This window comes from Pteropus vampyrus, unplaced genomic scaffold, assembly GCF_000151845.1.
Source record: "Pteropus vampyrus isolate Shadow unplaced genomic scaffold, Pvam_2.0 Scaffold170, whole genome shotgun sequence".
Classification (NCBI taxonomy): domain Eukaryota; kingdom Metazoa; phylum Chordata; class Mammalia; order Chiroptera; family Pteropodidae; genus Pteropus; species Pteropus vampyrus.
Window position 1 is genome coordinate 540,273 of NW_011888951.1, and position 11,934 is coordinate 552,206.

At 35.3% G+C, this 11,934-nt stretch overlaps 1 protein-coding gene and 1 long non-coding RNA gene across 2 annotated transcripts in view; one reads left to right on the top strand and one right to left on the bottom strand.

The window, feature by feature from the left end:
• FYB2 (FYN binding protein 2) overlaps window positions 1–7,193 on the top strand; it is a 70,169-nt gene extending 62,976 nt beyond the window's left edge. The window contains 4 exon segments of the mRNA XM_011370508.2: window positions 2,692–2,782; window positions 5,836–5,992; window positions 6,089–6,122; window positions 6,432–7,193. Of these exon segments, the coding sequence (XP_011368810.2) occupies window positions 2,692–2,782; window positions 5,836–5,992; window positions 6,089–6,122; window positions 6,432–6,444 (295 nt within the window). The 3' untranslated portion in view covers window positions 6,445–7,193.
• Window positions 1–10,965, bottom strand: part of LOC111745923 — a 22,594-nt gene extending 11,629 nt beyond the window's left edge. Inside the window, exons 1-3 of the long non-coding RNA XR_002782849.1 lie at window positions 9,430–10,965; window positions 9,029–9,111; window positions 2,674–2,730 (exon numbers count right to left, since the gene is read on the bottom strand). This is a non-coding gene — a long non-coding RNA (uncharacterized LOC111745923). The remainder of the gene's footprint in view (window positions 1–2,673; window positions 2,731–9,028; window positions 9,112–9,429) is intronic.
• Window positions 10,966–11,934: the final 969 nt, after the last annotated feature.

Here is an 11,934-nt window from a genome sequence, read left to right on the forward strand (position 1 = left end):
AGCCTGTGGGCCAAATACAGCTGCCACTTTTTTTTATAAATACAGTCTCAACAGCAGAGTTGAGTGGTTACCATAGAGATGGTAAGGCTTGCAAAGCCTAACATATTTACTATCTGACCTTGCCATAGGTTATCAAAATATACTTCTAGATGACTTTAAAATTTTTTTGTAAAACATAATTGCCCAGAAAGTGCTGATGGTTCCATAAATGTTTTTAGCTCAATCTTAATTTACTTGCTGAAAAATACTGTACTCCACAGAGATGAAGATAAAGTAAAAGCTTGGAAGCCCAAGTTTTTAGTACCAAAGGAAAAACAAGAAAAAACTGCTGAAGAATCAGAAAGGTAAGTACACAGGTGTGCTTACATTACAGCTCACCTAACTGCAATTTATACCTTACTAGATGTGTAACCTTAAGCATGTCAGTAAATTTGATTTTCAGGTTCCTCATCTACAAAATGAGAATTATAACACCCAAATCATAGTACAGTTGAAAGGATTACAAGAGACAAAGAATAAGAAAATATAAAGAGTCACACACCTTATTTTCATCATCATTATCCCTACTTTTGGTGGATAGGGAGTGAGGAAAGATTTCAAGCTAGCCCTTATTAAACGTGGAAAAACTTCCAGTCTTCTCTTAACTGTACGGGCTTTTTCCCTGTAAGACAGACCTTAAATAACATACCGATTTGAACTTGAATGAAACTTTGAGAAGAGAAACTAGATATCATATAGTAAGACCAATTACCCTAAAATATAATTCTAGTTATGACTACGTTAATGTTAAATTACAAAAAAAAATTTTTATCAACAAAAAATTTTTATCAACTCAAAATCTAACTTTCACTCATGTGATTCAAGTTCCCATTAGTTGTTGAGAGGTGATTTTTTTACTGTCTCAAGATAGTTACTTGGTGCTGTGTGCTTCAGTCTTCACCTCAATTACTAGGAGATGGAGCTGTATCTGAGAGAAACTGTTTAACCAAAGTCTTTGGGAAATCCTTGTCTAAATCTGGGAACACTGTGTGGTCTGTCTTCTCTAGGGAACTTGTCTAGAAATGTCCTAAAGGGGCACCCCAAACAAAATAAGACATTGGTCTATACCAAATTTAAACTCAGGTTGGAACAGGATAATCCTTCCCCTAAGTTTACTTTTTTTGAGTTTAGACTTGATGTAATTTATTTTTCCCAAGTTAGAAAGATGTATTCACAGACTAGAAAAGCACTTCCCACCTTAAACTTCATTCTTTTGTGTAGCATAGCAAAACAAAATCCAAAAGAGGAAACAGTTAAACTTTTTACCTCCCACCCACCCAAAGAATAACTTCTTAGTATTTTAATGACTATACATGTCTTTTTAGGAAACAGTTTGCTGGTGTTGTTGTTTTATTTCTTATAACAAAATGACATAGTTTACTTTTATTCTCAATTGAGTAAATTTTTGAAAACGTATGTTGAGGCTCTCACTACTCCTGTAGATTGATGTATCGATTTCAACGTACTCTTAGCTTCATTTTAAACGGTTTCTACCGTAATATATTCTATCATAAGTGATGTTTTCTATATTAGTTTGATACTTTTATTATCCCTTTATTAATCAAGATGATAAATTTTCAGAGACATTAGGAAAGGGTATGACACATAAAAAGGCATGGATATGACAGCCTACCTTGTAAGATGTTCCATGTAGACTTTGTATGTAGATGGGAAAGGGCGGCTGGAAAGGCAGATTGTGGCCAGAATATAAAATGTACTATGTACCATGCTAAGAATTATGACTTAATCTTATAGGCAGTAGAGAGAGAGTAGAAAGTTTTAAAGCAAGAGAGTGACATGATCAATTAAATTTTACAAAGATGACTGGAGGTAGGTACGCAGGTGGATTCGCAAAAGGAAAAGCAAGAGGAAAATGGTATTTCAAGCAAGGAGTAGTCATAGCCTGGTAGTGGCTGTAATCTTTCTTAGATGGAATGAAATAGATATGTGACACTTCTGAATAAAACTGACAGGACTTGCTTGACCTTTTTCCTTTTGTTAATTCATAAAACTAATAAAATGTAGTGCCAACACCCACAAAAGACCAGGGGGGAGGAAAAGGGAGAATAAAAGCATAATCAGCCTCTGCTGCAGGGTTATCCACTTTTATGTCCTGAAACTTTTGCATTTATTTTGTGGCAACTTGCTTCATTTCATAATTCTATCCTCCATAATCACTCAGCAAACCAGGCAGCTCTTTAATCGATGCACAGGGATTTTTGATTCCTCAATTAAGCTTGAAAACTTAGAACACCAAAAAATATAAGCCATTTACTCACTCTTATTGGTTTCCATTAAATAATCTGAAGGGAATAGGACAATTTATAAATTTCTTTAAGTTTCATCTTTCTTAATTATACTTCTAAATCTGAAGTTTGTTGTTTAACTTAAATTGTTCAACCAATTAGATGTTATTTCAAGTTATCTTACTGTCAAAAAATTTTTTAATTGTAAGAGAAAACAACTGGTTTTACTTTGTTCAGTAGTTGTGACAATCTGCTCTAATGGGAATGTATGTGTAATAAAATTTACATAAAATTATACACACAAAAAAATTATACCTGAATTTATCCTGAAATAGATTGACTTCATAGATTTAGAAACTTAGTTTTATTATTGTACATTTAACCCTACCTGTATTCTTCTTGCCAGTTTATCTCCAAGAAATTTCTTCAGAACCAAGAAGCAAAACTTAGGAAAAAAAAGAATGGAAAGAGAAAAACGTTTTAGAGAAAGATTCGAGGTATGTTCTCCTCTGAAGGTAAAAATCAACAATATTAAAGGCTAGAAACTTGTTTTCAAAGATTCTGTGAGTGTGTTGCACCTCTGCCTCTCTGAGATTAAGACACGATCTTTGACTAAAAAGCTGGTATTTTTATTTTTTCCAGGTGCATTTCCGTATTATCATGCCTTTGTAAATGCTATTTCCTCTGCCTGGAAAAAATCCTAAATTGCTCCATTCAAATGTCACCCACTATTTCTAACTTTTCTCCAGGCAAAGTTACTCCCTCGGCACACTTTAAAAATTCCAATATACACATATCCATTACAACAGGGATCAGCTGTATTAAAACGTGTGTGCCCACGGCACATTTGGAACTAAACTCTTGAGTTCCTTTTGAAGGAGAGACTTTGTCTCACTCGTTTGCTCCTGAGCTCCCAACATAAAACTGGTCACACAATATTCAGTGAATGAATGAATCACTAAACAAATAAATGAACAATAACTGAATGAATGAAGCAGCATCTGAAGCTCCTTGACTTCTTATCTTGTCATGGAGAGTCCATGGACACTTTTCCCATAATTCCAACTAAACCAAAAAATTTAGTTGGAATAAAACAATCCTCCCTTGATTTCATATACTGTCAAAATAAGAATTTATTTTTTAAAAAACTGAATACCTCCCATGTGCTAGGCAATGGATTGTGACAGAGTGCATACTGCTCATAAAATTTGTCCAAGTCACTACTCTGTCTAAAATCTTTCAGAAGTTTCCCAATGCCAAATGGGTAAAGTTTGGGCTTCTTAACATGTCATACAAAGCTCTTCATGTCTTGACTTTTGCTTGTCTTCCAGATTTTATTTCCTGCCATTCTTCACCTTGCACTTTGTGCTTTGGCCACAAACTACTCATAGTTCTGTCCCTTGAATGAACCTCCACCTCCATCCTTATCCTGTTTCCTTTCTCTAGGCATTTACTTTGTCTGTTCCAGCTGTCTGGTATACCTTGCTATTGTTCTCCATCTTACTAGCTCTTGATTACTTACCAAGACCCAGCTGATGAATTTCCTCTACTCCAATACTAACTCAAACTAGCCAATTAAATAAATTCCTCTTCCTCTATATATCTATATACCTGAGCAAAACTCTACCTTACCACCAAATAGTAACATTATTGTAATTATGCTTTTATCAATTAAACTGAGCTTCTGGAGGACGAGTTATATTCATATTCATGTGCAGAGCAGAACAGGATGACCTAATACTTTGCAAACATCCAAAAATGTTTTTTAGGCTAAACTAAAATAGAAATATATACAAATTCTTCATAATCACTTAAAACTCCTGCTTGAACCAATGTCAATTAGGGTTACTATTAAATTGTGGTATGAATTTATCAGCTGCCAACTGTGACCTTACATGACTAGTTGAAAAACAAGTAACAACCATTATTTGTTGAAAAGACCCCTACGTTCCATCTAGTGTTTTTCTCTCCCACTGCATCTGGCCTGTCTTGTATGGGACAGAAATTCTATTCCTCATATGTACATGATTCCATTCTTCCTTATTACTTGTGGTGGGTTTCCTTGATATGCCATTAGAAAAAGTATGCCGTTTTATTCAGTTCAAATCACAAAATATCAGGTACATTTGTGCCAGGCACTGGAAGTACAAAGATGAATAGAAATGTCTTTCATTTTCATTTTATAAGACAAAATGTTTATTAAATGCTACAATGGGACTATATACAAAGTACAATTAAAACAATAAATTATACATGGCAGTTGTGAAAGTCTTGATGCAAGGTGGTTAAGAGAAAAAAATGGTATTTCAGACAGAATAGCATGAGCGTTGGCATGGAAATATGAAAGGTAAGTGCTATATTCAAGATTATTATATAGCTTAATGTGGATTCAATAACAGACAGAAATGGGGGCATGGGGAATGATAGTATGCAAAGGAGCTTGAATGTCAAGCTAAGAAATGTGGATCTTATCCTGAAAGCAATGAAAAGTTTTTAGAACTTTTGCATTCTAAGAAGTCATTGTGTATTCACAGTGAACAATGGCCTGGAAAAGGTAAGAAATCAGTTACTAAGCTATTACTTTGTTAGGCAAAAGCAAAACTATTGTGTAGATCAGATCCCACTTGGAATAGGGTGATCTTATAATTTATCATCCAAATTCAGGACACTTCTGAGAATGGAAAGAGGCATACCTAATTATAATAATAATTGTAAATAGAGACATTAGGCATAAATATAAGATTGTCCTGAGCAAAGGGAGATGTCTGGTCATCCTAATTTGGTGAAGTATACATCTGTAATTATGAGCAATATATTTGGAACTATTTTCAATCAACAGATTTCAATACATTGGAAGGTGATGTACCTGTAGATGTACAGGCCAGCTAGTTTATCACGCAGAAAAAACATGCCCCCGGGATCAGAAATTGAATTTCTCATTAGTTTTTTTCACAAATACCTGTCTTGGACCACAAAAGGAGAGTAGGAACTGCCTCTAAGCCCTACTTTAAAGTATGTGTTCTACAGCTATGTATGAGAATATATAAGCCCACCCAGAGAGGAAGGGTGGGAGAGTCATATCTAGAAATGCTAGGTATGTAAGAAAGTTACAAACTAAACCACTTCACAAAGAGGTTTTTCTCTTTCCCTCTTTTTTTTTTTTTTTTTAACTTCTCCTTTCCTGGGTTTGGTAGTAACCTTATTACTGGAACAGTTAACGTATTATCCACAGTACTCAATTTATACCCAGGCTTTTCATTTCATTTCATTTCATTTCATTTCATTCCCAAGAATTCATTCTAGTACAATTAGATATTGCATGTGAAAAACACTTTGAAAATATGATCATACCAAACAAATATAAGATTGTGGCATTTTAGTATTTCCTTAAGTAACTTTCCTTTCACTGAATATCTTGCTATTCCTGTTCCTTTAGATATTACTTAATATCTAGCATCCTGAGTTTATTTTGAGGTCCTCCATTAATTTTATTATAATAAAAAGATAAAATTGATGCAAGCATAGTCTAATTAGTAACCTCTCATTTCAGTATGACAAGGAGATTACTGTCATCAACACAGCAGTGGCATGTTCCAAAAATTCAAGAAATGGAATATATGATTTGCCAATAACCCCTGGAGAAGAACTGGAAGTCATTGATGTCACTGAAGAAAACCTAGTAATATGTCGTAATTCTAAAGGCAAATGTAAGTTACTGGCTTAGTGACCATAAAATTTCTCTGTTTTAAAAAAACTCAGGGCATTAACTTTCAGATTAGTAATAGTGATTTTTGTTTCTATAGATGGATATGTACTAATTGAACATCTAAATTTCAAGTAAGTGGTTTGATTTTGTACTTCATTTCATGAATTCTAAATACTTAACATGTTGTGTACATTAAAGACTACTGAATTTATTTAAATTCAGGAAAAATTCTGAAAATTAGGTATGTACTACCCTATTCTATAAGGATTACTCTGGAAGAGACTTTATTATTCTGTCTCCTGAGTATGTTATCAAACTTCTCTACAAAGCATACTTATAAACACTTAAAGTAACAAAAAAATATTAAACTGGATAGGAAATTCCCCAGAAATCTCCTACTCACTACTCTACTGGCCTATATATTTTCTTTTTTTCCTCAGGCATCAAGGTTGATCGCCTTAGGAAGAGCAACATCAAATGTATGGATGCACAACTGAGAACTACTAAGATCTGAGTCCTGCCTCATATGGGTTTCAGTTTACATGTCAAAATGAGATAATGGGTCTGTGGAAACTTTTGTTAGAAACTTAGAAAACAAAATAAATCCTCTATATTGAGATGGTTTTACTTCTGAACGGTTATTTTTCAAAGTCACTTCAGTATCTATTTCACTGATGGCTCAAGAGAATGTGAAACCGTGTTAGCATTTGAGTACTTGTTTAATGAGCCATGTCCAAAGTTAGAAATCATGCCATATGGCACCCAGTCAGTTGTACAGATGGTTAGTTTGCTTCTAATATTAGCGCACGAGTGTTTATAATTTCTAAAAGATGCTGTACATTTAAATTGAATGTAATCTAATTCTGAAAAGTAAATGGTGTAACCAAGGTCTTTTAAATGCTCAAAGTATAATCTTAAAATAATTATGAAATGATTATGACTCAGTCTTTAAAAAAAGATCAAGGTATAAGTGTTCTGCATTATCACAAAACCAAAATCAGATTCGAAATGCTGCTCAAAATTGGTTTTTGGGGGGGGAATAGTATGCTGAAAGTAATTTATTCCTAAATTCATCCAACATCATTTTAAGAAGTGCCTAAGTATATTGAACAAAATTTAAATAATATATATGCTGTATCAGTTTAAAATACCCTGTTGTACAAAATAGTCATTACTTTGTCTGTGCCTGAACACCTATTCGAATAATAGAATTCATCTGTATTTTTACTTATATGAAAGTAAAGAAAAATTTAAAGACCGAACTGTTAACATTCTATTTTTTAAATGATGTACACTGTTTATTAAGCAGGGTGATTCTGGCCTTCAAGGCTATGATGGAATTTATTCTATGGCCTCATCCTTTATACTGTGAGATTATTTCAAGTTTCTAGGTTCTTTTATCCTCTTTTTCATGTTCCAAATTGCACTTGCCAATGAGGGGAAATAGATATGAATGAAATGCCCAGAAGATTAAGAAAGGTTTTACAGATACGGTGACACTGAAGCTTGGTCTTTAGTCACAAGTATATTTTCTAGACAAGGCACAGAGATGGAAAATCCATGTTTTGTCTGATGACTAGGAAGAACTTCAAAGTAAACAGAGTGCACTGTGTCTGGTGAGAAATGGCAAGAGCTGGAATGGAGTAAGTTGGGGCTAGAATGTGACAGAGTTCACTTGGCCTTTTTCCTCTAGAGAATGGGGAACCATTCAAAGGTCTTCAGGAAGGCAACGCCATATGTTTACAGAGAAAAGAATCGTAACAATATGGGTGCTAGACTAGTTATTTTTGAAGTACTAAAGGCAAAAGAGCATTAGACTTTAAAACAGCAGCAATTAAAGTTCCGTTAGATTACAAAGGTAGAGAAACAGAATTAGGGAATGCTCTTTGCTTTTTTGGGAGATGAGATTAAGGATGGTACCAAAATTTGGGACTATATTTCTGCTTGTATCCCCTTGAATTAAATTTACCTACTCAGTGAGAAGCAGGGCAATGAGGCAACCAGAGCCCTCTCCCATACTCTATGGCCCGACCTGTTACAGTGGGCATTATAGACGAGGAGGATAAGTAAGACATGCGGGCAAGAAGGTGAGAGTGTTTAGGGATATGTTGAGTAGAGACCTTTCATGCAATAATCCTGTACAAAAGAGAATCGTAAACCATATATTACTCTTGCCACCTCACCAAAACATGACGTATTTTAAATCTTATAGTGGCAGTGGAGCTAAATTTGAACTAAGATTTGTCCCATATACTTTCCGTCTCATCACAGGGCCTCTTGTTCTAATTCCATGACTCAGCTCTGAGTCTCGATTTCCTCGTCATATAATATTCACCTTGTCTACTTCACAGGGTTGGTTTCGACCTGCAATATAATAAGTAAAAGTGCCCTAAAAATTTTAATATACAATACTGTCTAAGTGATGTTATTTTAGTACCTGACCTTTTCTGAAATTGGAAGAAGTTGAAAACAAAACTATGTTTTGAAATTCAAATCTTAAGACTTGAAAAAATGGCCAGGATGTAATAATTAACTTTATATAGATACATTTAATAGAATTTTAAAACTGAATATTTTTCTCTTTTTAAAGTATAAACCATTTGATTTAAATAAACTAGTACCTAATTACTATTGATATGGAATGTATTTCTAGGAAAAATAATTGCTTCTATCAATTCGGTCCATACTCGATATGATTTTTTCTATTTCATTGTCAGCCACATTTCTTCCATTCTTTAAATAGCACTGAAACTAAATTTCTCACACTATGGATTTCAAGATTCTTTAATGTAAACATTACAACTAAGACTTCGGTGATGTCATCTGTCTCCTAGAAACTCTAATCTAGCATAAAGTTTCAATGGAAAGACTGAGACTCTATTGTACTTTTAATTTTCCATGAAAAGATATCTTTTCCATGAAAGGATACTTGACCCTAAAGGAGACTAACACTAGCCATGCAAATTCATTTACAGGCCAAGTCACCAGCAACCTGTTAACATACACCAACAAAACTTTCCCTTCCTCCTTTAAGTACCTCTTGAAACACTTGGTCTTCCAAAATGACATAGTATTCTCTTGACCCTCTCCTGCACATCTTCGGAACTTTTAAAACAGATTCTAGGTGGAAGAACAGGAAGAAGAAAAAAATGAATATAAAATGACAAATTCTTAAGACATGGTTGTTTCTGGGCAACAGGGTCAGGATGATCTTTTTTTCCGGCTTCTTCAAACTTCTTACAATAACGATTATCCACACAATTTAGGAAATAAAGGAAAAACATTTTCACTAATAAAAACAAATTCATTCTTTTTAAAGTTTAGATGAAGCAAATTAATGACTAGAGCACAATGTTTTTCAAAAAGTTGCTTTTAAGTATATAAATATGAAAGGTTACCATTATCAGTAGGACATAGGATCACATCTGTGTTGCTTACTCTGTTCTCAGTAGCTATTGTTAGCGTGAGGTCTTCGAGGTCTTTCCCTTTGTATTCTATGGCTGTGGTACACAGAATTTTGGCCTCAGTGATCTTCATGCGTTGGCATACCTGTAAATGTTATATGGCTTTGTAGATAAAGTTAGTTTTGCTAACCAGTTGACTTTAAAATAGGGAGCTTATCCATGTGAGCCTTACAGCATAGTACCTTAAAATCAGAAGAGGAGGGCAGAAGAGTCAGTCAGCTAGTCAGATACAGTAGAAGAAGAGGCAGGAAACATTTGAAGCATGAGCTTTGAAGGCTTTGAAGATGAAGAGAGCCATGGGCCAGGGAATGGTGATGCTCTCTAGAAGCTGCAAATGACCCGTAGACAAGAGCCAGAAAGGAAACAGGACCTCAGTCCCACAGCAGCATGGAACTAAATTCTGCTAACAACTTGAAAGAGCCTTGAAACATATTCTGCAGAGCCCAGCCCTACCAACACTTTTGTTTTTGGCTTTGTGTGATTTGAAGCAGAAACGCCAGCTAAGCCTACAGAAATTCTGAGTTACAGAACTGTAAGCTAATCAGTTTGTGTTCTTGGAGTGAAGTCAGCATCATGGCAGAGTGAGACAACTCCATTGTATATTGCCTTCAATCTACAACTTGCAGGACATTTATGACCCAACACAGAGGGTGCTCTGCTCAGTATATTGGGACACTTGAAAGAGCTACACATTGACATCTGAAAGTGGGTATACCAGCATGTATAATGGAGGCAGAATAAGTGGGGGAGGAAGGACAGGAATAGAGCCCCAGCCCTGGCTCTCTGGCTCTTGTTCCTGAGCCCATATTCCCAGCAAAGGTGGTAGTGGCAGAAGAGTTGAAGGGTGACCCCCATACCACACAGCCTGGCAGATGGTATGTGGGGCAGTAGCAGCATCAACACGTAAGAATCTAGCTCCCTCCCATGGATTGTGGTAGTGACTGTACCATGGAAAAGGCTGGTAGCAGCACTGGAGACATGTCTCCAGGGTCCCAGCCATGGCACAACAGCACCAGCAGCCACAGGGAACCAAGTAGCAGTATGGTAGGCTCACAAACTTGGCCACCCCCATACCTGCCACCTCTCCTTGCTATCATGGTGGTGGCGTAAGACCTAGACATCCTAGACACAGTAGGGGCACCCACCAGCCTGGTCATCCAAATGGCAGATCCACCAATCAGGGCAACACCCCCCTCCAACTGCAAAGATACCAACAGTAGTGGGCACCAGAGGTCAGGAAGGCACAAGTAATATGCAAGTTAAGAGAAAACCAAAACGCACTACAGCACCATCTACTGGAAAACAGGACCTCTATCAACCTGGTGAATTGTTAAAATTGAAATGGTACCTAAACACAAAAAGTGTTCACTACTTTAAATGTGCCAGAAGAGGAAAAACACCAAACACTGTGAACAACCACGGTAACATATCATGAAAAGAAAATGACAATTCTCCAGAAACAAAATTCAAAATCATGGAAAACTGTGATCTAAATGAAAGCGAATTTAAAATATCAGTCATGAACTCAACAAAATACAAGAAAACTCAGAAAGGCAATTCAACAAGCTCAAAAATAAAATTAACGGAAGAAGTATTTTATCAAAGAGACTAAAACTCAAAGAACCAAGCAGAAATTCTGGAGCTGAAGAATTCAATAAATGAGATGAAGAATGTATTAGAAAGCAATGAAAATAGAGCCGACAGATCATAATGAAGAGAGAATTAGCAAGAACAAAGGTAGAAATCTAGAAATTATTCAGATGGAAGAGGAAAGAGGACTAAGTTTTTTTTTTTTAATGAAAGAACTCTAACAATCTAATTCTATTAGAAAGGGCAATATAAGGATAATGGATATCCCAGAAGGAGAAGAAAGGAAGAGAGACTATTCAAAGAAAAAATATATGAGAACTTCACCAGGGAAGGAATTGGATATACAACTTCAAGAAGCTAAGAGAACAACTAACTACACCTCAAGTCAAAAAGACCTTCCCTAATACACATTATATGAAAACTCAGAAGTTAATGATATTTCTCAAGGCATCCAGGGAAAACATAGTAACCTACAACAACAAAAACAGATTATTATATTTCTCAGCAGAAACCCTACATTCCAGGAGAGAGAGGAATAATACATTCAAAGTATTGAGAGAGAAAATCACCAGCCAAGAATACTCTAATAAAGCTATCCTTTAGATGTGAAGAGGAAATAAAGGCTTTCCCAGACAAAACTGAGGGAATTTACCACCACAAGACCTGCATTACGGCAAACATTGAAAGAAGCTCTTCAACCTGAAACAAAACAAAGTGCACAAAACTTTGAGTTAGGCATCAGACAGAAGCAAAAAATCATAACTATCAGAATAGCGTGTTAAACAATTATAACACAAAGGTTAAAAAGTAAAAAACATTAAAAATATCTATAGCTAATTCAACTTGGTAATGAACACAAAATATGAAAAGGATAATTTGTGAAAACAAA